At 41.0% G+C, this 26,731-nt stretch overlaps 1 protein-coding gene across 15 annotated transcripts in view; it reads right to left on the reverse strand.

Annotated features, from left to right (window-relative positions):
• The window catches only part of kcnab2a (potassium voltage-gated channel subfamily A regulatory beta subunit 2a), a 275,606-nt gene that overhangs the window by 145,982 nt on the left and 102,893 nt on the right, over positions 1-26,731 (reverse strand). For 11 of the 15 annotated variants that reach the window (XM_059655603.1, XM_048561311.1, XM_048561315.2 and 8 more), the window contains 2 exons: positions 9,827-9,960; positions 3,936-3,977 (listed from right to left, as the gene is read on the reverse strand). The exons of 1 other annotated variant lie outside the window; for it this stretch is intronic. In XM_059655603.1, coding sequence (XP_059511586.1) covers positions 3,936-3,977; positions 9,827-9,903 — 119 coding nt within the window. In that variant the 5' untranslated portion in view covers positions 9,904-9,960. The remainder of the gene's footprint in view (positions 1-3,935; positions 3,978-9,826; positions 9,961-26,731) is intronic. 3 more of the 15 variants (XM_048561316.2, XM_048561314.2, XM_048561317.2) reach the window with 2 other exon arrangements.

Here is a 26,731-nt window from a genome sequence, read left to right on the forward strand (position 1 = left end):
CTTGCAAAACAAAGATCTGTGCATTACAAGTGTGGCCCCATTTCTAAGTACACAGAACCCCCGACTGATGCTTTGGCCATCAAACTGAACAGGAGTTTACTGCTGTGAAGAAAATAAAGAAATGATCAATGAATGACAAGCAGAGAAAGATAAAAGTTTCACAAAATAAACATAAGCATTCTTTCAAGCTCATATTGGCAATGATACTGGACCAGTAATCCAGAACTTCAGGCTAATGTTCTGGTTATCATGGATTTGAATCCCACCACAGAAAATGGTGAGATTTGAATTCAATGAATATTCAGATATTTGGTAGTCTTGAATAACTGTCACGAAATTCATAAGTGGGCTCATTATAGTAAGTAAGTTGGAAGCAATCTACCTCTAAATCAGATCAAATCCAACTTCTTGCTGTTGAAACTTTGTAAGTAGTGCCCACTTGTCCAAAACAGGAAAAATCTCAACATGTTTTTGTGAAAAAAATCCTACCTTCCAAAGAAATCTGACTTGTCTTCGTTTCCAGACAAATCCAAGAAATTGTAAAGCAAAGAACAGAACTTCTTCATTGGACTCAAACCACCTGATCAAAACATGTGACATAGTAAATTACCGCGCTTTGTGGATTATGTAAAGGTTTGGACGTCCGAGTAACTTTATCACAGTTCAACTGTTGAGTGGGAGATCTGACACAGATGGTTTCAAAATCCAATGTGCTGTCAAGCAAGTTTTGTGATAATCCCCATGCTATTTAAAACTTGCCTGGCCATGGCTATTCATCTGAAAGATTAACTGCCTTTTGGTGAAAACATTAAGTAACCATGTAGATGGAAAACTCTAACCACCATTGCCTCCATGCCAAAACTAAACTAGCCACAATAGACATCCATGACAGTTTGTGGATTACTTCAGTTTCACTGTCCACTCTGTACTAAATCTGCAAGGCATTCTTGACTTCTACAATTCTGCAGACAGGAGGTTGGGCCTGTCCTTGTGTGTTGCCAAAACAAACCTCTTTTATGAACCAGGTCCGGTCAGTCAAATATTTAAGAGATTCTGGAATATTTGAGCACTTTCCATACCTTCAAAGTCATATTCCAAAAAGGTTACCATTGAAGAGAAGATACAACATAAGATCAGCTACACCAACTCTGTATTCTACAAACTATGCCTGTAAGCTTTCAAAAAGACCTCTACAAGACAACAGAAGTCCTAGTGTACAGAGCAACTGTAATCATCACATTCCAATATTGAAAAGTAGTAAAACATAAAAGAATGATAAGAAAATTCTCAATGTCTCCATTACATCCTCTGGATTCAATAGGAGGGCCTCTGAACATACAATAATTTCCTACTCAAAGCTAGCTCCACAACCATTCAGGCAAAATTCTTGCAAAGGCAACTTCGAATGACTGGACACTGTCTCAAAAGCATCTTTGTGCAGCAGGTCGTGTTTTTCCGACTCTCAAATGGTCAGTGTTTGACAGCAGGACAAACAAAAGTGCTTAAAATGCACTCTGATGTTTCCCTTGAAGTATGGCAGCATTGACATTAATGACTAGAGGCACCTGCTACCAATTATTTCAAATGGCAACAAATTGCCCACCAAACTGAGTTTGAATATGTTAAATAACGATGCAGAGCAGTGGCCAAGAAGAGAAGAAGAGAAAGCAATCCTGCACCCCAAAATATTACAATTATGGCACATCCTGTTTCATATACCCGATGATTTCAGGTTGAGAATCAATTTGTTTAGTCATAGATACCCTCAGCAAAAATACATATTCCTAAGGAGATACTCTTCTTGAATCAAGAGATAGTTGATGATTATTGTCAGCAAACAATTTTCTCAATGAAGAATAGAAACTCCATCGACCAGCAAAGAAAAACACACACTGCAGGAGGACCCGACTGTTTTCAGCATATCTTTCAATTCTAATTGAGACAGGGTGCCAAAATGAGTTGAGATCACAAACAATCACATGGGTGGTCAGGGCATGTGCACATTTCATTCTCCTCTTCCTCAGGGAGCCAGTGAACAAATTTCAGAAAGATAATGACTGTCTCTGCAGTAAACGAGGACATCTGTCCTTCTTAAGCCAGACTCTCTGAAGGTTTCTTGTTCCCAGACCCACTGCCATAGCTCCAGACCTTAGGCTACTTGCTGCTCCTCCAATCACAGGCTGTTACTCTCACCTACATCTGCTGTTGATAAGCTCACCAGTAAGGTTACAGCAGCACACAAAAAGGAGAAAAAGAGCCTCTGATTGGAAGTTCAACTCCTTGCAAGTTCTTCCACACAGTCGTATGATATTTGAAAACCCCACTTCAAACAAATTATAAATTAAATTTAAAAATTCAAAAACAATAAACTTTCATTTAACATTTTTAAGCCGGTCTATGATCTTGATAAGGTTATATAATTATGAGAATGAAGAGAGCTAAATGAGCTGTAAATTTGTCTACAGGTAAAACAAATGTTGGGCCACACAAAATGTGCCGGCAGGCCCAAGGGTGGGACCTATAATCTGTTAAGATTATGTAATCTACATAATCCCTATGGACGGCTTTTAAACTCTTAGATTAGCAGTTAGTCCTGGAAACTATAGACGCAAGTCATTTACCATTGGACCTGCTTGTAGTGAATTCTGTTGTGAAATTTACTCAAGTCAAATAAGCACAAGCTCCCCAAATCATTTACCATGTAATTACTTAAAATTCCAGTTATAGTGAGATTACATTGGAGCTATAGTGAAACCTCGCACAGCCAACGAAACTGGCAGTTACATCTAATAACTATTGTCTTCATGATTCTGTAGTGCAAGTTAAGACCCTTAAACTTTGACATAATCAAACTAAAAGTACAGTGAGGCTTCTGAAATATTTTCAGAAGTCTTTAAACATAATTCCTATAATTTTAACTTCCAGTGATAGTTTTCTAGAAGTTTCTGACACTGCTGTAGAGAGCCCAGAATGGACCAGCTATTTACAAAAGTATTATTTACAAACCCACTTTGGGGGAAAAATTCAACTTCAAGGAAATTACAATAATCTTCAAAAACTAATTTGAAAGTTTCAACAAGTCTTGCAAAGTACCAACATATTCAAAATTATCCAAAACTAAAACACTGCTAAATGGTAGCACACACAAAAATCAGACTTCAAGGAAGAATGTGTAAAAACTCAACTATTTCATTTTATATTCAAGTTCCTAATTTCTAGCCCTTTTTCTTTTCTGTGGTAGCTATTTGTTAGCAAATCCTCTTTTCTTTTCTAAGTTGTTCTGCTGTTTCCCTTTTCCTCCCACGTTTCATCCAAATGGCCATTATGAAAATTCTACAGTGTTTCATATTGACAAACCAACAGCAATGGCATCAAAATCTCAGACGGATACAATACTGAAATGTGCACTGCCAGTACAACTGCTGGATAGGTATACGGAGTGAAAATCCTAGTCGACATACCTGCCCTTAAACCAGTTAGTTATAAAGTCAACTATACCATCTTAAATATTGCTCCAGAGATTAGCTTGCTCAGTAATGATTATGGATCAAATTTCTTGCCTTTCTTGTCTAGAGAACTCAACTATTCATTTTTTTAAAATTAGTTAAACTTACTACAGAATCATAAACAACATTTCTTAATCCTCTGGGTACAGCAAGAGCTGTTGTGCATCACTTAAACAAAATTAATCAATTAGTAACATTGTAGCTGGATCTCATTTGATATAATGTTTAAAATATTTCAATGATGAACACCATACCTCACAAAATGTCATCAGGTGCAAAGGAAATCCAGTTCAAAAACATCTACACAGCAACAAATACAAACCAAACACAATATAGATGAACATGGCAAAAATAGCACATGCAGTCTATAGCAAAACACAAATGGAAGCAAGCTGTGTGATTGAGAAACATGCTGTCTGTATGAAGTACCTGTAAAACTGCAACTGACGTTTCGGACTCCCATATCGGGCACTTCAGATAGCATAACAAAAGAAAGAGAGTCCACATCATAATTCAAAGAGCAAACATTTGCAGAGCGCCAATAATATTTCTCTTATCTAAACACAGGAAAATAAGAGTGCCATTTCATTTGATTAACTGAATATACAATTTTAGCACAAGTCTTTTGCAAAGTGTATCTTCATGAATACTTCTGCTTCACCAGTGTTTTTCTCTGAAGTCATTAAAGGCTTGCCCCAAGTACAGAAAAGCCACATTTAGCTACAATTTAGTGTTCTCACAGAATATGGGAAAAGAAGAAATTTCTTAATAAATTTGAAGAATTAAATACAAACAAAATGCATGCCTGGTTATAAACTTTAACAGAATTTTAGGGGGAGGGACAGGAGACACATTATTTAAATTTAATCCCAATTCAAAATGGGATTCTAAGAAATTAATTAAAGAAACTGAATTTAAATAATGTGTTTCACCATCTCAGGATATTCCAAAGTACGTTACATGTAGTGAAGTATATCTGCACTGAAATCACAGGTGCAACGTAAGAAACACTGCGACCAATTTGCACACAGCAAGCTCCTACGAACAACAATGACAAAATAATCTGTTTTATGTTAATTGATGTTAATCTTTGCACATACTTAACCTTAATGGTTACATTGTACTCAAAGATGTGAAACACTGTAGGTCCCAGATTTATGGATACAATTTAGGACATTACACAGAGGAAGTTTTTAAAAAACATTACTGTATTTCACTGCTATAAATAAACATCACTCTCAAAACATATGAATTAGTGAACTATACAAATACACATTAAAGTGTATATTAAAATTTTTCTTTTTATGTGAAATGCATACTAACTTACATATTGTATCAATCCACCATTATAGACAAAATGCTTCATGAAGAACAACGCAGCAATCAATTAGAAAGCTAACTAATTTATTCACAAACAATGGGCTTTGCAGCCACATGTGATAATAAAAAATATTCTGATGTTAACCCAGAACTCAACTGGGGAGAAAAATACAAATTTTAAATCAAATTTCCACTGAAGAAAAATGAAAGTTACACAGAAATAATTACAGATATAACATACTGAGCCATTTGTAAATTTGGACTGAAATATTCCCAGTCTCTAATCTTGTTATACCTGGCAAACATCAGAGATAAGGCAAATAAAATATTAGGTTACACAAATATATCAATTATATCTGCTGAATAAAAATAGGTAGAACCCAAAAAAGTAAACAAAAATCATCATTACTAGCACAATAAAATGTGAGGCTGGATGAACACAGCAGGACCAGCAGCATCTCAGGAGCACAAAAGCTGATGTTTCAGGCCTAGGCCCTTCATCAGAGATGGGGATGGGGTGAGGGTTCTGGAATAAATAGGGAGATTTATTCCAGAACCCTCACCCCATCCCCCATCTCTGATGAAGGGTCTAGGCCCAAAACGTCAGTTTTTATGCTCCTGAGATGCTGCTGGGCCTGCTGTGTTCATCCAGCCTCACATTTTATTGTCTTGGATTCTCCAGCATCTGCAGTTCCTATTATCACTCATCATTACTAACATCTGGGGATATATGTTGAAAACATTTTTTACTTTCTAAAAAGTGCATAACCAGTCTTGCAATGTCACAAATAATTTGATGCTCATTATTCAAAGAAAATTATGAAATAAAAGAGACACATTCTATTGATTTAAATTATAAAATCATTTAAACTACCGGGAAGATATGATTTATTGTCATAGTGGTAAATAGCAATGGTAAACAACTTTAAAACAGGACATGACCATAAAATAACACTGCAGGTACAAGGTGCCAGCTTTGCAATTAGTTAAAACCCATTTCAATATACAAGACGGATACAGCTGTCATCACAACACAGCTAATTTTTAAGGTATAACTACAAATTTAAGAAATAATTGCTCCTCAAAACAAACATTGGAAATTGAATGAGAAACCAAAGATTTTTCAACAGTCAAGATATTTTGTGATTTAAAGTTTTCTGAGAAGTTTATATACTTTGCAGCTGTTGTAAAACCATATGTTTAAACACCAGAGCAAATTCAGCAATATGTTCCATTTCTAACTGATCATAAATTGATCACTGTTTGTGAATTTTGTTTTTGTTTCACCAATATTATCCAACAATGAGGAAAAAATAGCTTAGTCTCTCTCTACAGTGGTAACTTTAAACCATGCTGCTCTTAATTCATGCTTACAAATTGCACAGTCAAGAAATCAGAATATTAGACATAGGCCAATGTCAAACTCCATATCTTGTCTTGGAAGATTTTCTTTGCTGAGAATGTCTGTGAGGCAATGAAGCATTTATCAGTAACCGTGTGTCATCAGTCTAACCACTCTACATGGCTGTTCACCCATTGGATAGGAACACATGTCTCAGGCTCAGATTAGAACGATCCTCAAATTTGCAAAGCAGGATAAGACTAGACTGAAATGCAAAGCAGTTGAGCCTATGCCAATATGATTGCTGTAATGAGGCATCCTCCTTTACTTAGGAAGGTGAAGAGACCAAATGTAGACACTTAAATTTATAAAACTGCCAACATAGATTAAACAAAAATCAATAAAACTTAATTTAATATCAATAATAAATGCATTTCTAATATAATTCCTTTCAGCTTAAACACTTTAAATATTTCTAACAAGATTAGATACTTTATTACATTATTTTTAGCTAAGTAATTTTCTGTAAAACTACAGGTGTTTCTACAACAAAATATTTTAATCTACTTTAAAATTCTGTTGAATTTAGAGAGAACTTACAATGAGGAAATACTGAAACACTTTACAATAGATTCCTGAGTAATGAATATTCAAAAGGCCCCAAAGGAATGTTGGTCAGACTATTTCCATAGAAGAATACTAACTGGTTCCTCCCAACTAAATGAAAATGTACAATAAATACAGAAGTCTGTCAGCACAAAATTGTTTTGGAATCGCAAATTAGGATGTTCCTTCCTAATCCACATAGTATCCTTCTGCCTGATGAGGCAGATAGTCATCAATGGGATGAAATGTAAAACTACCATTATGCAGGTTAACAAGAGAAAGAGTTATTTGCCTTGCTTTTTCATTTCTCCCTGTGAGAATGAAACAAGCTTCCATTGTCAACACCACTTCCTCTGAAGGTCCAGGTAAGACTTGACACATTAGAAATTACATTCGTCAAAGTACTTGCCTATCAATCAGTGGGGTACCAAAAACGTAGCAAACCAGTACCACAGACATAGATTTTGAGTATTCCGTTATAGTTATATTTGTATTTTTATTGATAAGTTCTGTCAGAATTCTTAAATACAAGACTGGCAGTACACTGGATCACAGGAAAAGCAAAATTAAATTATAAATATATTTCCAACAAGTAGTGTGCACATTTCACAACTTTTATTTATACACATATTACACAATTTATGTTTAGCACAAATTATGTGCATTATAAAATTCTGATCATAACATTGAAAAATTAAAGACTACGAATCACTTAACACACCCTCAGCAATTTACAAAAGCAAGAATTTATCCAAACAAGCTCCTGAATTTGAGGAAGAAATTTGCAGTACACATCAGCCCCTCGTGTGCTGCAGGAGAAAGTGCACCAAGAACAAGGGATAGTTATGAAATCTATCATCTATAAACCCAATAATTACTACCACATCCAGCTCAATTGATCAAGTCAACAGTTACAGAAACATTTTCAGGCTAAATTAAAATTAAGAGCAATTCAATTGAGCGAAACTGGTTACTAATTGTAGTCTAAATCATCCAGCTTTCCACCTGCGTACTCTCATATTAAGCAACTCTGCCTCCTTGCATGAATGGTTGAAAGTACAATGTACTATGTCTTACTTCAAATCATCCTCTCATAGATTCAGATGTTTTCAGGTTTTTAAAACCCAAAGTTGCTATTTCCAATTTTTAAAAAAACTTTCTTCCTTCCGTTTTGTTGGCATCATATACAAAGGCATTAGCTCTTCATTCAGGTTTATTAATTTAAGACGACTTTACAATGCTCGCCTGCACTCAGCTGGAACACCTGCTCTGATCCTACATATCTGGTGGTGTTCCACTCAAGTGGAGCTTAATAAAGATGAGCACTTAAAACCACAAATTAACTGCATAAGCATGAAATTAGCACCAATTGACTGATGCATGCTGAAAACAAATCAGATATTTTTTGGAGAATAACGGAACAGTAAATCAAACTCAATCTAGAATCAATCCAGATTGATTTGAACATCTTTCTTGCCAATCTCTTGAATTCCATGGTAAATAAAGTCAAATTCATCCAAAATATAGCCACCAGGGTTGTATTCGACTCTTTGTCCCATTCTCCTATCAAAACTGTTCTTGTCAATCTCCAGTGCTCCTTTCATTGTCAAAGTATTTAAGTGAAAGTGAGAATTTTTCATTACAAACCCTTCACTTTACCTTTGTCTGCTTTTGTGACCTCTTACTGCCTTTTCCTTTTGGTTGTAGCCTTTGCTCAGTGGTAGCCTTCCTACCCGAGCTAAAAGGAACACAGGACCAAGTGTAGATCATTCAGTGCCCAAAGCTTGCTGATCTATATTACAATTTCATCTACCGTCTTGGTTGGTCACGTGTTCAAGCCTCAATCCAGTACTTGATTGTGTCATTCAGGCTGACTCTTCACTACATAACTGATACAATGTTTTGCATTAGAGGAGATATCTTTCAGTACAACACCAATGCATCAGGACTAGGTTAAGTGCTTAGAAAACAGCTTTAACCTGTGATCTTCATTGAGTCACATTTTTGGCGCAGCACTGTGAACTGATTCTTTGATCGCTAAGGCTTCATAGAAACAAAGAAGATAGCAGCAGGAGGCAGCCATTTGGCCCTTCGAGCCTGCTCCACCATCCTTCACGATCACGGCTGATCATCCAACTTAATAGCCTAATCCTGCCTTCTCCCCACAACCTTCAATCCCATTCATGCCAAGTGGTACATCTAGTCGCCTCTTGAATATATTCAACGTCTTGGCATAAACTACTTCCTGTGGTAATAAATTCCACAGGCTCACCACTCTTTGGGTGACGAAATGTCTCCTCATCCCGTCCTAAATTGTCTACCCCAAATCCTCATTCTGTGACTCCTGGTTCTGGACACATCCACCTCCCTGCATCTATTCTGCCCAGTCCTGTTAAAATTTTATAAGTCTCTATGAGATTCCCCCCTCAATCATCTGACCTTGACATGCTTTACAATTCTTCACCTGAACTCTTCTACCTTTGCTCGTCCTCATTTTAAGATCTTAAAACAAGATTTTGATAACTTGTTTCTAAAATTGAAACCTTTGATGCAGCAACACTTTTTGACTTAACCCCGGAAAGGCTTTAGGATATTTATCTGCATTACTCACACTATATACCGCAAACTTTGTTTTAACCAGCACCTTATGAGCCAGCACTCTTGATAAACTGACAAAAATTATATACCTGAAATACCAGAAGTTTAGTTTATTATCATGGTATCCATGTAGTCAGTTGAGGGTGTGAATGAGAAGGCTCTCTGCTGCTAAGTTGAGTTATTGGATTAGTTTATGCTGCGAATAAAGTATAGTAATGATGGTTATACCCCACACGTTACATTTCTATTATTTAGTGTGTGGCTTTACATTGATTATGTGGACCTCATGATCAGCTAAAGTATTTGATCAACTGGCACGCTCCTGTCCCATAGGTGCCGGTTAATACAAAGTTTGCTCAATGCACAAGTGCCTCATTTGTAGCTTTGACATCACTAAATGATGCCTGGAATGACTTAAGAGTTAAGAGTAGGCTTAAGAGTTCGTAAGCCTCACCTGTAAATCATGCCCGGAGAGCCTGTCTGTCTTAGGGAAAGTCGAGCTGGAGAGTCCGTGGTTGATTCTGGATACATCAGGTCAGCAGCTTCAGTCAAAGGTATGGTATTGTCTCACACTGTCACTTGCAAAACCTGCAGCAACAGAAAACCAGAGACAAAGACATTAGGAACTACATTATCAGGCAAAAGCTCATTTCTTCTCTGCACTTGGTGGGTTTTTATTTTAATTCATTCACAGGATGAGGATGTCACTGGATAGGTCAACATTTATTGCCCATGGTTTCAGAGATGATGAGAACTGCAGATGCTGGAGGATCCAAGATAACAAAGTGCGGAGCTGGATGAACACAGAAGGCCAAGCAGCATCTTAGGAGCACAAAAACTGACATTTCAGGCCTAGACCCTTCATCAAAGAGGGGAATGGGGAGAGGGTTCTGAAATAAATAGGAAGAGAGGGGGAGGCAGACTGAAGATGGATAGAGGAGAAGATAGGTGGTGAGGAGCATATAGGTGGGCAGGTAGGGAGGGAATAGGTCAGTCCGGGGAGGACGGACACGTCAAGGGGGCAGGATGAGGTTAGTAGGTAGGAAATGGAGGTGCGGCTTGAGGTGGAAGGAGGGGATAGGTGAGAGGAGGAACAGGTACACTCTTCGGGACTCCCTTGTCTGCTGCACACTCCCCTCCAACCCCACCACGCCCGGCACCTTCCCCTGCAACCGCAGGAAGTGCTACACTTGCCCCCGCACCCCCATCCCAGGCCCCGAGACAACTTTCCATATCAAGCAGATGTTCACCTGCACATCTGCCAATGTAGTATACTGCATCCACTGTACCCGTTGTGGCTTCCTCTACATTGGGGAAACCAAGTCGAGGCTTGGGGGCCGCTTTGCAAAACACCTCCGCTCAGTTCGTAATAAACAACTGCACCTCCCACTCGCGAACCATTTTAACTCCCCCTCCCATTCCTTAGACGACATGTCCATCATGGGCCTCCTGCAGTGCCACAATGATGTCACCCAAAGGTTGCAGGAACAACAACTTATATTCCGCTTGGGAACCCCGCAGCCCAATGGTATCAATGTGGACTTCACAAGCGTCAAAATCTCCCCTCCACCCATCTAGGCAGAATAGATGCAGGGAGGTGGATGTGTCCAGAACCAGGAGTCACAGAATGAGGATCTCGGGTAGGCAATTTAGGACAGGATGAGGAGACATTTCGTCACCCAAAGAGTGGTGAGCCTGTGGAATTTATTACCACAGGAAGTAGTTTATGCCAGTCCAGCCCAGCTCATCCCCTCCCCACCAGTGCATCCCAAAACCAGCCCAGCTCATCCCCACCTCCCTAGCCAGTTCTTCCTCTCACCTATCTCCTCCTCCGACCTCAAGCCGCACCTCCATTTCCTACCTACTAACCTCATCCCCCGCCCTGTTTGACCTCCCAGGACTGACCTATTCCCTCCCTACCTCCCCACCTATACTCTCCTCTCCACCTAGCTTCTCCTCTATCCATCTTCAGTCCGCCTCCCCCTCTCTCCCTATTTATTTCAGAACCCTCTCCCCATCCCCCTCTTTGAAGAAGGGTCTATGCCCGAAACGTCAACTTTTGTGCTCCTAAGATGCTGCTTGGCCTGCTGTGTTCATCCAGAAAATGTCTCAGAAACAGCTCGGAAAACGTCAGTTTATCCTCAGAAAATAAGGAGGTGGCTGGGGTAGGAAGTAAACAATAGGATAGAGGCCAAAAAGAGAGAAAGAGAGAGTTGGACAGACAAAGGAGTTGCTAACAATCAGGCTGGGAGGGTGAATAGTTGTTAATGGGGGCTGTTAGTGACTAACAAAAGGGGGTGTGTAATGGCAGGCTATGTGGCGTGGGGTGCTGGGACATGGGAGAGTTTAGGCCCTAAAATCATTGGACTCAATATTGAGTCCAGAGGGCTTTAGGGTTCCAAGTGGAAAATGAGGTGCTGTTCCTCAAGATTGCATTGGACTTCGCTGAACACTGTAGCACATGTCGCTTCACCTGGAAGATATATCTGGGCCCTTGGATACTGGGGAGGGAGGTGGTAAATGGGCAGATGTTGCACCTCTTGCCGGTAACAGAACATCAGACGCCATTTCCGTCATCTCCTGGAAGATGCCACCACCAGGCACGTATTCTCCACCCTCCCTTGTCCGCCTTCCATAGGGACTGTTCCCTCTAGGACACCCTGGTCCATACTTCCTTCACCACCAACACCACCCCACAGCCCTACGGCACCTTCCACTGTAACCAGAGAAGGTGCAACACCTGCCCATTTATTTCCTCCCTCTCCAGTATCCAAGGGCCCAAACATACATTCCAGGTGAAGCAACACTTCACCTGCACTTCCAAGAATTTAGTCTACTGTGTTCACTGCTCACAATGTGGTCTCCTCTACAGTGGGGAAACAATGCGTAGACTTAGCAACTGCTTCTATTTATTCCAGAACCCTCACCCCATCCCCCCCTCTCTGATGAAGGGTCTAGGCCCAAAACGTCAGCTTTTGTGCTCCTGAGATACTGCTGGGCCTGCTGTGTTCATCCAGCCTCACATTTTATTATCTTGGATTCTCCAGCATCTGCAGTTCCCATTATCACTGCTTCGCAGAACATCTACGTTCTGCTCGCAAAAAAGACCCTGAACTACCTGTTGCTTGCCTCTTCAATGCACCACCTTGTTCCTTGGCCAACATCTCTGTCTCCGGCCTGCTACAGTGTTCCAGTGAAGCCCAGCGCAAGCTGGAGGAACAAAACCTCATTTTCCGCTTGGGGACCCTACAGCCCTCCGGACTCAATATTGAATTCAATAATTTTAGGGCCTAAACTCTCCCATGTCCCAGGTCCCCACCCCACACACCATGCATTGTTACCACATAGCCTGCCACTACACACCTCCAGTTGTTAGTCACTAACAGTCTCCATTAACAACTACTCACCCTCCCAGCCTGATTGTTAGCAACTCCTTTGTCTGTCCAACTGTCTTTCTCTCTTTTTGGGCTCTATCCTATTGTTTACTCCCTACCCCAACCACCTCCCTATTTTCTGCACATAAACTGACGTTTTCCAAGCCACTATCAGTTCAGAGGAAGAGTCACTGGACCCGAAACGTTAACTCTATTTTCTCCTTCACAGATGCTGCCGGACCCGCTGAGCTTTTCCAACAACTTTGTTTTTGCTCCTGATTTACAGCATCTGCTGTTCTTTTGGTTTTTAACAACAGGCTCATGTTCATCACTAGATTCTTCATTCCAGATATTTATTGGATTCAAATTCTATCATCTGCTGTGGCAGGATTTGGACTTAGGTCCCCAGAACATTATCTGGATCTCTGAATTAACAGCCCAACAACAATACCATTAAGCCATTGCCTCCCCTAATTAATGAAGATGGGTATTAATGTAGATAGTAGGCAATGCATTTATCCAAAAGCATTTGATAATGCAGAGCTTTTGTGGAAATGAAATCTCATCTTCACAAGGACAATATCTTGTGTGTTTGTGTGGTACAATCAACATACCAAATGGGATAGATTCAGAATGGGCCTAGCAGTTCAAAGCTGAGCATTCATGAGGTATTGTAGTCCATCAGTAGCATCGACAGTCCAACACAATCTGAATAAAACCTCAGGCCTGTCCCTCAATCTAATATTATCATCAACATTGGTTGAATGAGAAGTGTAAGATGCTGCTCTTGGCATGCTTTTCAGGTAAGTCTAAACGGCAAAGCTAAAACTGAAGACTATATTCAAGCTCAACAACAGAAGCAGAAGCAATCTGTTAAAAAAGAGCAGGTAATTCCACAACCAACAAATTAAACCCAGTCATGAATGCCAGTGGTCAAGAGAACTAATAGAAGGAGGTGGTTTTAAATAATTGCATCCCCAATAGTGGTGTAGCCTAGCATGCAAGTGCAAAAGATAGGCTGTAGCATTCACAATCACTTTCAGTCAGAAACGCCAAGTGGATGATCCACTTCAGACTTGACCGGTGGCCAGCTGCATACCCAGCATAACAGCTGTAATTCCGCCAATTTTGTTCACTCTTTATGATATTAAAAACCAATTAAACTGGGGTCTGACAACATGTTGGCTGTAATGCTCCAAAACTATCAACACTTCTTGCCAAGGTGATCCATCTCTAACAATATTACACATGACCAAAATGGAAACACAGGACTCAAGAGCAGGAATAGACCATTCAGGTCTTTGAGACATTTCACTATTTATTAAGAAAGTCACAAATTATCCAAGTACGCCTGGTCCACCAAAAACAGAATAAATCCAATCCAGCCAATAATCATCTCATCTGTCTACACTCAATGAAGAAGCACTTACTTGAAATTAACTTGCCCACATATGGTCAGTTTGGATTCTTGCCAAGATGTGTGACTTCAAACCTTATTACAGCTTTGTTGCAAACATGATCAAAAGCGGAGTTCTGGAAGTGAAGAAAGAATGACTGCCCTTGATACAACAGCAGCAATTATCTGAGCATGACATCAAGGAAGTATAATAAAATTGAAGTGAATGAGAAAGGTCTCCAAGGGCTTGTTATATATATCCTAAAGGTGGTTTTACTCTAGTTCATTCATGTCAGTTCAATGCTGCTGGAGTTAGTCATTAGGGTAGTGTTCCAGGCCCAAGTGTCTTCAGCCACTTCAACACTGACCTTAGAAGATCAGAAGTAGGAATGTTTGCTGATGAATGCTTGTTCGATTCTATGTGCAATTAGTCAGATACTGTGCAGCAAGATCTGGGCAACGTTCAGTCTTAGGCTGCTGAGAAGTGACAACATTTCCACCACAAGTGTAAGCAAAGATTCTGCACCTTCAGTATTGAATCACATCTTGCAGGATTGAGCAACATTATTCTAGACTTCCTCACCAAGACGCTAACAGTCGTCATTGGCCAGAAACCTATCTGAGGCAGCCAAATAAGCACTGCAGCAAGAACAGCATGTCAAAGGCTGGAAATTTTGTGATGAGGAACTCATCTCAAATGACTTCCAAAGCCTGTCTGTTACCTACTAGGCACACGCAAGATGTTCACCACCATTGAGAACAAAACAATCCACTTGACTGGAACACTGAACCGTCTACCTTAAGCATTCACTCAACACCTGCATACAGTGGCAGTGTGCACCATCTACAAGCTGCACTGCAGCAACTTACCAAAAGCTTCCTGCAGCCACTTCTTTCAAATCCACAACTACCCAAGATCAAGAGAAGCAATGCACTGGATCACCACCACATGCAAGTTTTCCAAGACACACATATATTGGATATATGTGCCATTCCATTATTCCTGGGCCAAAGTCATGGAACTCCCAAGTGGGCATATCTATATCACATGAACTGCAGCAGTTCAAGGTAGCTACTCACCACTATATTCTCAAGGCAGATACTGAAAGTCAATAATGCTGCCTCTTCCACCCAACTCTCATGAACAACTAAGTACAAGTTTGAATAAGAACACAATCTGGTTATACCTTCATAGCCAAGTACACAGGGTAAATATTTAAAGTGTTAAGTTAGCATTAAAGATACGTGTAGGTACCTGTAATATCCATATTTTCAGGACAGTCAGATTATTTTGGGACATAACTGTTGTAGACTGACACAAGGCAGAAATGGAAAACAATTTGTTTACCACTGTTCATATAGTTTACTAGTGTTCAAAGGTCGCTGATGGAAATGAAAGTTTTTTTTAATGTGGAAGTGGATAAAAGAGATGGTGGCCCTTTGCCCACCCCCTCATCCCTGGCCCAGTCATCACATAGGCTGCTTTCATCATAGCCAACCCATTTTCACCTTCTTATGGTCCGTATTATCTTTTCTTCCTGGCTCACCATTATGCCTCCTTTTGTCTGTCTAACTGCTGTTTTTTTCCCTCTCTCTCTCTGGACTCCATTTCCAGGTATCTCATACTCCTTTTCTCCCCCACCCTGTCTTCAGCATCTGTATCATATTTTCCTCATCGTAGTTGGTTCTGAGGAAGGGTCACTGGAGCCAAAACATTAATTCTGCTCTCTTTCCACACATGCTACTAGACCTGCTGAGTTACTCCAGCAATTTCTGTTCTTGTATATTCTGTTGGTCAGCCTGCCAAAGCAACTTCAATGCTTTCATTTTTCTTGTTGAATAATTGTTAATTAAATTATATTATTCTCATGTATCATTTTTCCCACCTTTTAAAATAAATGAGACAATATTCCAATGTCTTACAATGAATTTTCAAAGACAAAAATACAATTACTGTTTCTTACTAATGACTACCAGAAAGAATGAGCGCCCTTCAATTGCTAGTAACATAGGAAAATACAGAGCAATCATCCAAAGTCAACAGTTTCATCCAAAAAAAGAAACATGAGCATCACACTGCCACTTTCAAAATGGAAATTACATTTCTTTCAATAGGGAATCTGAGCAATAATTTGCATTTACATAGCGTCTTGAATGGAGCACTACATATAGCACCACATTTTTCACCACTCTTCTACATGTTTTATTGTTTAGTTTCAGTTCATCCCTTTACCTTTCAAAACTTATCCAACTGGAGCAAGTTCATTTGACTTCTAGATTAACTATCAATTTCCAGCTACTTTCTAATCAACCAGCTTAGTGATGTTATTACACACCTCTGGAGTACATGAGATGAGAAGTCCAGCAAGACTGATCTCAATGCTGGTAGCACTGTACTGTAACTTCTAGATATTTTCTAATCAACTTGTTCAGAAAGAAGAACATAAGAACCAGGAGCAAGAGTAGGCCACCTGCCCCTTTGAGTTGCTCTGTCATTCAATAAGATCATGGCTGATCTTCTCATGGCCTCAGTGCCAACTCCCTACCCTCTCACTGTAACCCTTAATTCCTTTAATATTCAAAAAAAATTATCCTAGCTTTAAAAAAGCTCAACGAGGAAGCCTCAACTACTTCACTGGGCAGGGAATTCCACAGACTCATAACCTTTCAGGTGAAAAAGTTCCTCCCCAATTCAATATTAGATCCCTTTAATTTTGAGGCTATGCCCTCTTGTTCTAGTTTCACCTGCCAGTAGAAACACCCTTCCTGCTTCTATCTTATCTATCCCCTTCATAATTTTACATATTTCTACAGAGATACTCCCTCATTCTTTGAAATTCTAATCAATATAATCATAGTCTATTCAGCCTCTCTTTGTAAGCCAACCCTCTCAACTCTGGAATCAATCTGGTGAATCTCTTCTGCACCCACTCCAGAGCCAGTACATCCTTTCTCAAGTAAGGAGACCAAAACTGCACGCTGTACCCCAGGGTTGGCCTCACCAGCACCCTATACAGCTGCAACATAATATCCTTGCTTTTAAACTGAATCCCTCTAGCAATGGACAAAATTCCATTTGCCTTCTTAATTACCTGTTGTACCTGCAAACCAATCTTCTACAATTCATGCACAAGTACACCCAGGTCCCTCTGCACAGCAGCATGCTGCAATTTTTTTACCATTCAAGTAAAAATCCCTTTTACTGTTATTCCGACCAAAATGGATGACTTCACATTTATCAATATTGAATTCCATCTGCCAGACCTTTGCCCATTCACTTAAACTATCTGTATTCCTTCAGAGTCCTCTGCACACTTTGCTCTACTATTCATCTTAGTGTCATCTGCAAATTTTGACACACTACGCATGGTCCCCGACTCCAAATCACCAATGAAAATTGTAAACAATTGTGGTCCCAACATTGATCCCTGAGGCACATCACTAGTCATTATTCACCAGAAAAGGGCTCATTTATTCTACTCTTTGCTTCCTGTTAGTTAACCAAACCTCAATCCATGCTAATACACTGCCTGTAATACCATGCACCTTTACTTTACGCAGAAACCTTTTGAGCGGCACCTCGTCGAATGCCTTTTGAAAATCTGGATACACCACATCTACTGAGTCCCCATTGTCCACCATGCTCGTGATATCTTCACAGAATTCCAGCAAATTAGTCAAGCATGACCTGACTTTCATGAACCCACGCTGCACCCGCCCAACGGGACAATTTCTAAGCAGATATCTTCCTATTTCTTCCTTGATGATAGATTCAAGTGTTTTCTCCACTACAGCAGTTAAGCTAACTGGCCTATAATTCCCCATCTGAGATAATGGGAACTGCAGATGCTGGAGATTCCAAGATAATAAAATGTGAGGCTGGATGAACACAGCAGGCCAAGCAGCATCTCAGGAGCACAAAAGCTGACGTTTCGGGCCTAGACCCTTCATCAGAGAGAGCTCTCTCTGATGAAGGGTCTAGGCCCGAAACGTCAGCTTTTGTGCTCCTGAGATGCTGCTTGGCCTGCTGTGTTCATCCAGCCTCACATTTTATTATCCTATAATTCCCCATCTGTTGTCTACATCCCTGTTTGAACAGTGGCATCACATTGGCTGTTTTCCAACCTGCTGGAACTGCTAGAGTCTAGCGAATTTTGGAAAAATACGACGAGTGCATTTACTGTTACTCCCGCCATCTTTTAGTACCCTGGGATGCATTCCATCGGGGCCAGGAGACTTGTCTACATTTAGCTCCAATAGCTTGCCCAAAACTACCTCTTTCATGATAATGATCGTGTTTTGGTCCTCACCTACCTTGGTCTCTTTGTCATTAATTACTGGCAAGTTATTTGTGTCCTCCGTTGCGAAGACCAGCACAAAATACCTGTTCAATGCCTCAGCTATTTCCTCATTTCCCGTTATTAAATTCTCCTTCTCATTCTCTAAAAGACCAATGTTTACCTTAGCCACTCTTTCTCATTTTATATATTTATAGAATCTTTTGCTATCTGTCTTTACATTCTGAGCTACTTTAATCTCATAATCTATCTTACTTTTCTTTACTGTGTTTTTTTTGTGGCTTTCTGTTGACGCTTAGTTTTCCCAAACTTCTATTTTCCAACTAGTCTTTGCCACTTTGTATGTCTTATCTTTCAATTTGATAGCCTCCTTGATTTCCTGAGACATTCATGGCTGATCACCCCAATAGTCTTTCCTTTTCACTGGTATATACTTTTGCCAAGCTCTTTAGAAAATTGCTTTGAAAGTCCTCCGTTGTTCCTCAACTGTCCCACCATAGTGTCTTTGCTTTCAGTCTACTTTAGCCAGCTCGTCCCTCATCCTATAGCAGCCTTCTTTGTTTAAGCACAGGACCCCAGTATTGGATTTTATCTTCTCGCATTCCATCTGTATTCTAAATTCAACTACACTGTGATCGTTCCTTCTAAGAGATAGGGAAGAAGGTAAGCGAAGTGGTGTTGCTCTGACATTTAAAGATGATATCAGGGCAGTTGTGAGCGATGAAATCAGTTCTAACTATGAGATCATTAATTATCCCTGTCTCGTTACACTGGACCAGATCTAGGACAGCTTCTTCACTCAACAGTTCCATTACATACTTATCAAGGAACCCCATCATGAACACATTCAATGAACTTTTCCTCAAGGTTGCCTTAACTGGTCTGGTTCAACATGTAGATTAAAATCCTCCACATAATTGCCATACCATTTTTACAGACATGAGTTATTTCCCTATTTATTGCCTGTCCCAATACAATGTTACTATTTCGCGGCCTAAGACAAAGCATTTCAGTGACTTTTTCTTCTTAGAATTTCTAATTTCCACGCAAATGGATTTAACTTTATTCTCCACACTACTAACCTGATATCATCCTTAAATATCAGAGCAACACCATTTCCCTTACCTTCCTGTCTGTCCTTCCAAATAGTCTGATACCTCTGGATATTTAATTCCCAGTCATAACCATCATGTAACCATGTCTCCATAATGGCTACTAAATCATACTCATTCATGATCATTTGTGCCGTTGACTCATCGACCTTTTTTCGAATGCTATGAGCATTTAGGTAAAGTGCCTTTATGCTAGTTTTTATACCTTCTTTTGAAATTCTCTCATCTCCATTAATATCTCCTGAGTTCTCCTATCTCTTAATTTCCTTCACAGTCCTCACTGTAGTTAAACCCTCCAGCATAAATGTAACATGCTGTTACACATCTCTAGAGCAGGTAGGACTTAAACACTACCACTTCACCATGGAGCCCAACAACAATTTCCAAAGAAATGAGGCAAGTACTTCCAGTTGGCTACAATTTAATCTGGACAAACACAATGGATCACATGATCAGAGATAATGGGAACTGCGGATGCTGCAGAATCCAAGCTAACAAAGTGTGAAGCTGGATGAACACAGCAGGCCAAGCAGATCGCAGGAGCACAAAAGCTGACATTTCGGACCTAGACCCTTCATCAGAGGCTCTGATGAAGGGTCGAGGCCCAAAATGTCAGCTTCTGTGCTCCTAAGATGCTGCTTGGCCTGCTGTGTTCATCCAGCTTCACACTTTGTTACAATGGATCACATGACCTCTTGCTGTGCTGTAGAACTCAACATTTTACATATCAAAAGATAGAAAAGAAATCCCTTGCCTTGGAGAAAATGCTCTTATCTATAAAAGCTTAGTGTTATGAAACGATATGCTAAATCGAATACAAACCTGTAGCTCCAGAAGAATACTTCTACAACAGCTCTAAAAATATCTTATGGGAGGAATCTTCTATGAGTCTGAGCGACATCAACTATGCCAAGATTTGCGGAGAATCTAATCAGGAGTCTGGTTAGGGTCTGTCTTGACATCAGGTCATCTCAGCACACCTTTTAGTCTTTTGCCATGCATCAAAGTACAACCGAAATGTTAACTATGATTTCTCTTTACAGATGCAGCCAAACCTGCTGAGTTTTTCCAGCAACTTCTGTTTTTGAAAGTGAGTTTGTCAATGGGCAGGAATGATTTGTCAATTAAGGGGGTTACAGTGTGCTAAACACCTTATTAACAGGCTAACTCACCACATTAATATTCAGCTTCCTACCTTTCCAAACAAATTAGATAGAGAAATCTCAACATGGAATTCAGAGTGGACAGCTGATAACTTCAGCTTTTCACTTGCTCCAAAGTACTTCCATGTCGCTTCGGACATTCGGTATCTCACAGCATGATAATAGGCACCGACTATACGCACTTCAAGGAAGGGTGGAGGAAGGGAGAGACTACAAGGTACTGGATGTTGAAAGAAGGAGGCTGCAGAGGAAGGGAATGATGGTTCAAGGGCCAGGGAGAGAAGCAAGTTGTTGTGTTGGGTTGATGGAAGGGAGAGACACAGAATCTGCAAAGGTGGGGAGGAGATAAAAACAGTAAGTGGGATGGGGTTGAAGAAGAAAACGGCATAACAGACAGAATGTTTAAAACCTGTCAACAGAGGAATACCCTACCAGCTAGAAGACAAAAATCCCTGAGGTAATGAATTCCCCACAAAGAATATGGAATCTCTAGTTTGTGTCTTTTTTTTCATTCATTCACAGGGTGGGGGCCTCAGAAGTGGGGAAGTTTGCTGACGATTGCACAATGTTCAGTACCATTTGTAACCCCTCAGACATTCAGACATTGATGTTCTTCCACCTGTAGGCATCTTCCTAGCCAGGTTCCACATCTTGCTGCCCTTCCTGCTGCGAGTAGTTTCTGTCTGCAGCTCCAGGAGTTGCGGTTGATGGCAGCCAGTTCTGGCAAATTAGTTGGCTAGTTTGTGGCAGGAAATTAATCTTGTAATCTATTTGTTATTTTCCAAATGTTAGTATGTGCTACTCAAAGGCAGGAGGAGAACTACCCGTTGTTTACAATTGACATATGTATGACATCTGCTACTTTTTTTTTTAAACATTGTTCATGTGTGATATAACATTTATTCGGATCAGTATGGCTTGAGGATGGGCCTTCTGACTCGGGCCATAGAAAGGGAGGGAACTAAATTAAAATGGAGATGGAGGTGAAAATAACACGCTCCAGTCTCCACATCATCCACCTCACTCTAAAGGCTTCAACGGTGTTGACGGACATAGCATGCTCCCTCTCCAAGGACACTCAGGCATGAAAGTAGTCATGGAGGACGGGCAGGCAGTTAGGAACAATGACTTCCTCGCCCCACTGCAGGGTTCTGTTCGTACAGCTGGGGCATCGCTGAGCATCTTCCAACTCAGACCCGGTCAGTTTCAAGCACCACAGTTTTTAGGAGATGCCTGGCATGTTTGCAAGCTGGAGACATGCTGCCGCTCTGCCCTCCAACTACCATGGTAATGTTTAGCCCAGCCACCCAACGTTACCCCAATTCTGGTAACCCTCATAGCCCCTCCCTCTTGCCAACCCTAGGTGTGGAGGTGTGGATTCCTGACCAGCTCTCTAACAAGAACCAGTACCCTGATGGTGTGATGATTCAACACAAATCGACCATTTTTTTGATCAGGCCCTGGTAAAAGACAGGGTCCTGAGGGAGACCTGAAAACCCTCAGGGTCTATGAACAGGAGCTACATGTCAGACGTGAAGCCACACACCTGGTTGAACAAATCAGTTGCCAGGGCACACCATCAGAGAGAAGGCTTGACAAAGGTATCGCTGCAGGGTCTGAAGATGGAAGGTCACCACCTGGATACAGAGCTCTCCTTAACAGGGAAACACAGAACCTCTGCTGTGATTCAGTACATATTCTTGCCTCAGAAAAAGTGGAACAATATCTTCTGGAGTTTTGTGACAAAGCCTGGAGAAGAGGTCCAAAGAACCCGCTGGTACAACAGCATGGAGGCAACCAGCTGATTTATGACACAGCTCTGGAGTAGGTAGGACTTGCACCAAGAGCTTCTGGCTCAGAGGTGGACTAATTACATTTTTCATTTTATAAACTTTTCTTTTAAAAAAACAATGTTTTTGTTTCCTACCACCAAATCATCCACGCTACTTCAATCAGTTATCTTTAATCAGTTTACTAAAGAAATTGTATCTCGTTAAGTGGAAGAGGGAGGCTTATGTGACGATGAGACGAGATGTTCAGATGAGGCGATGGAGAGTTATAGATTAGCTAGAATGGATTTAAAGAGAGAGTTAAGAAGAGCAAGGAGGGGACATGAGCAGACATTAGCAGGTAGAATAAAGAAGAACCCTAAAGCTTTCTACAGGTATTTGAGGAATAAGAGGATGACTAGTGTAGGAATAGGGCCAGTCAAAGACAGAAGTGGGAAGTTGTGTGTGGACCCTGTGAAAAGTGGAGAGGTGCTAAATGATTATTTCTCATCTGTTTTCACTGAGGAACAGGAGAATATTGTAGAGGAAATGACTGAGTTACAGACTACTAGAATTGAAAGGATTAAGGTTAGTAAGAAGGAGGTGTTATCAATTCTAGAAGATGTGAAGGTAGATAAATCCCCTGGGCCAGATGGGATTTTTCCGAGGATTCTTTGGGAAGCTAGGGAGGAGGTGGGGGAGCCTTTGGCCTGGATCTTTGAGTCCTCATTGTCTACAGGTTTAGTACCAGAGGACTGGAGGATTGCAAATGTTCTGCCCTTGTTCAAGAAGGGCAGTGGGACGACTCAGGTAATTACAGACCTGTGAGCCTTACGTCTGTTGTAGGAAAAGTTTTGGAAAGGATTGTAAGAGATAGGATTTATAATCATCTAGCAAGCAACAATTTGATTGGAGATAGTCAGCATGGATTCATCAAGGGCAGGTCGTGTCTCATAAACCTCTGAGTTTTTTGAAAAGGTGACCAAGCATGTGGATGATGGAAGGGCAGTTGACGTGGTGTACATGGACTTCAGTAAAGCCTTTGATAAGGTTCCACATGGTAGGCTATTGGAGAAAATACAGAGGCACGGGATTGAGGGGGATTTAGCAGTTTGGATTAGAAACTGGCTTTCTGTAAGAAGGCAACGAGTGGTGGATGATGGCAAATATTCAGCCTGGAGTCAGGTGTGCCTCAAGGATCTGTTTTGGGACCACTGCTGTTTGTCATTTTTTTAAATGACTTGGACTCAGGCATAGGTGGATGGGTTAGTAAGTTTACAAATGACACTAAGGTCAGTGGAGTGGTGGACATTGTGGAAGAATGTTGCAGGTTGCAGGGAGACTTGAATAAACTGCAGAATTGGGCTGAAAGGTGGCAAATGGAGATTAAAACGGATAAATGTGAAGTGATTCACTTTGGGAGGAATAATAGGAAGGCAGAATACCGGGTCAATGGGAAGATTCTTGGTAGTGTGGATGTGTGGTGTCCATGTACACAGATCCCCGAAAGTTGCCACCCAGGTTGACAGTGTTGTTAAGAAGGCTTACGGTGTGTTAGGTTTTATTGGCAGAGGGATTGAGTTCTGGAGCCGTGATGTCATGCTGCAACTGTACAAAACGCTAGTGCGGCCTCATTTGGAATATTGCGTGCAGTTCTGGTCGCCCCATTACAGGAAGGATGTGGAAGCATTGGAAAAGGCGCAGAGGAGATTTACCAGGATGTTGCCTGGTCTGGAGTGCAGGCCTGATGAAGAAAGGCTGAGGGACTTGTGTCTGTTCTCATTGGAGAGAAGGAGGCTAAGAGGGGATTTAATAGAGACATACAAGATGATCAGAGGATTAGATAGAGTGGACAGTGAGAGTCTTTTTCCGAGGATGATGATTTCAGCTTGTACAAGGGGGCACAGCTACAAATTGAGGGGTGATAGATTTAAGACAGATGTCAGAGGCAGGTTCTTTACTTAGAGTGGTAACAGCGTGGAAAGCCCTGCCTGCCAATGTAGTTAACTCAGCCACATTAGGGGCATTTAAACAGTCCTTGGATAAGCATATTGATAATGATGGAACAGTGCAGGGGGAGGGGGACAACACACCCATCTTAGGACAAGCCAAACAGAGACACGCACGAGAATTCCTACATGCATGGCAATCCAACTGGAACTCCATCAACAAATACATTGATTTGGAGCCCATCTACCACCCTCTGAGAAAAAGAACAGGAAATGGCATCACCAACCCAAGGAAACCTAAACACATAAATAGAAAGCGGAACATAACACCAGCGCTTCACCAGAGGCTCACTGATGATGTTACCTAGAATGGCGATGAAACGTCTGAAAACGAACCTTCAAGCTCAGCGAGAAAACTTACATCCAACCTGAGCTACAAATCTTTGCAAAACTTGCTAGGGGGAGGGGCTTAGATTAGTTCACAGGTCGGCGCAACATCGAGGGCCAAAGGGCCTGTTCTGCACTGTATTGTTCAATGTTCTATGTTCTATCCTCCACCACTAAATCACCAGTTTGTCTGAATTTAAAGATCGACCAAGGTGCAAAGTCTGTCACAGGCAGGGCGATCCCTGATTTTTTTTCCTCCATATCCAGAAGTGCTTTCATGCACACTGAATGATTTGTATCGGGAGAAAACCAATTTTGTCACTTTTTGCTTGTTATCTACCACCAACCGCGTGCCTAATTAATCATTTTCCTGTATTGCTCTTAATGGGCTTTGCAAAGACCCCAAAGGTGAGGGAGGGGTAGGGACTGATGGAGGAGATCAAATCAAAGTGGAATGCCCTGCTCTTTTTCTTTGATTTCTATAAGTCTAATTATACACAATTGAACATCTTTCCTCCCACCACCGAATCACTCACTGTACTTTCTATCTGTAATCTACCACCACTAAGTCACCTGTGCCTCCAGTTTACCACTTTATGTGCAAAGCTCGGCAAAGGCATTGCAAAATACCAAAGGTTAGGGAAAAGTAGGGAGGGAGGGGATTAAATCAAAATGCAATGTCCCTGCGATGGACGTTTTTAATCAACCAGTTCAAAGATGGTCTTGTATGCCTCTAGAACAGATGAAACCTGTACCCAGCCTTCCTGGCTCAGAGGTAGAGACTCGACTCCTACACCACAAGGGCCCAAAGCCCTGCTATGATATTTTCATCATCACCATGGCTGAGGTTAGCTTTCCATGCCAGATATTTTCTAATTTGTCTGTTCAGAGGCATTATTGCACATTTCTGAAGTAGGTGGGACTTGAATCGGAACCTCCTAAATTGAGAAGAAGCTAAGCTGCAACATAAAGGAATTCAGGGAACTTATACACAAAACAAGAAAAATCGAGCAGTAAGGTACAGAGGTAATCAGGACAGATACCGGAATCTTAGCCATTATTTCAAGGATGTTGACGTACAAAACTAGGGAAACCTTAATTGTAACTTTAAAATGTGCTGGTGAGACTACATTGAGAATAATGCAACCAGTTTTAGTTTATGTAAGGAAAGGAATTATTTCATTGGGGGCAGTTCAGAGAAAGTTCACTAGAAAGGTCTCTGGTATAAAGAGATTGTCTCATAGGCACAGGTTAAAGAGGGGGGCATGGTAGTTCTGGGAGAAATGCTCCTTGGAGGTGCCATGTGGACTTGATGGGCCAATGGCCTGCTTCCACGCTGTAGGGATTCTATGTGAAGATTCATTGGAATTTCAAAGAGTGAGAAATGCTCTCATTGTTGAAACATACAGGATTCTTAAGGGCCTTGACAGGGTAAATGCTGAGAGGACGTTGCCCCTCATGGTAAAGTCTAGGACCTGAGGGCATGGTCTCAGAATAAAGGGTGGTAACTCAAGACTGGGACTGGCTGGAATTTCTTCTCCCTTTGAAACTCCTTGCCACGGTGAGCTGTGGTGTCAATGGGCTGAGTGTGTGGAGGAAAAGCGTTCTTGTGCATATTTAAAGCTGTACTGGATAGACGGGAATCAAGGGTTGTGGGGAGAGGCCAAAAAAGTTAACGTGAGGAATGTCAGATCAGCCATGATCCCAATGAATGGCAGAGAGGTTCAAGAATCCTATTCCGGTTCCTGGCTCAGAGGCTGAGACATTACCACCATGTCTCACAGCCAGTTTTATCCCCGCCACCAAATCACCCATGGTATTTTCATCTATTAACTACCACTGCTAAATCACCTGTGTTACAACTGATCAATGAACATGCAAAGCTCATTAAGAGCAATGCAACACCAAACA

This window comes from Stegostoma tigrinum, chromosome 28 (genome assembly GCF_030684315.1).
Source record: "Stegostoma tigrinum isolate sSteTig4 chromosome 28, sSteTig4.hap1, whole genome shotgun sequence".
Taxonomy (NCBI): domain Eukaryota; kingdom Metazoa; phylum Chordata; class Chondrichthyes; order Orectolobiformes; family Stegostomatidae; genus Stegostoma; species Stegostoma tigrinum.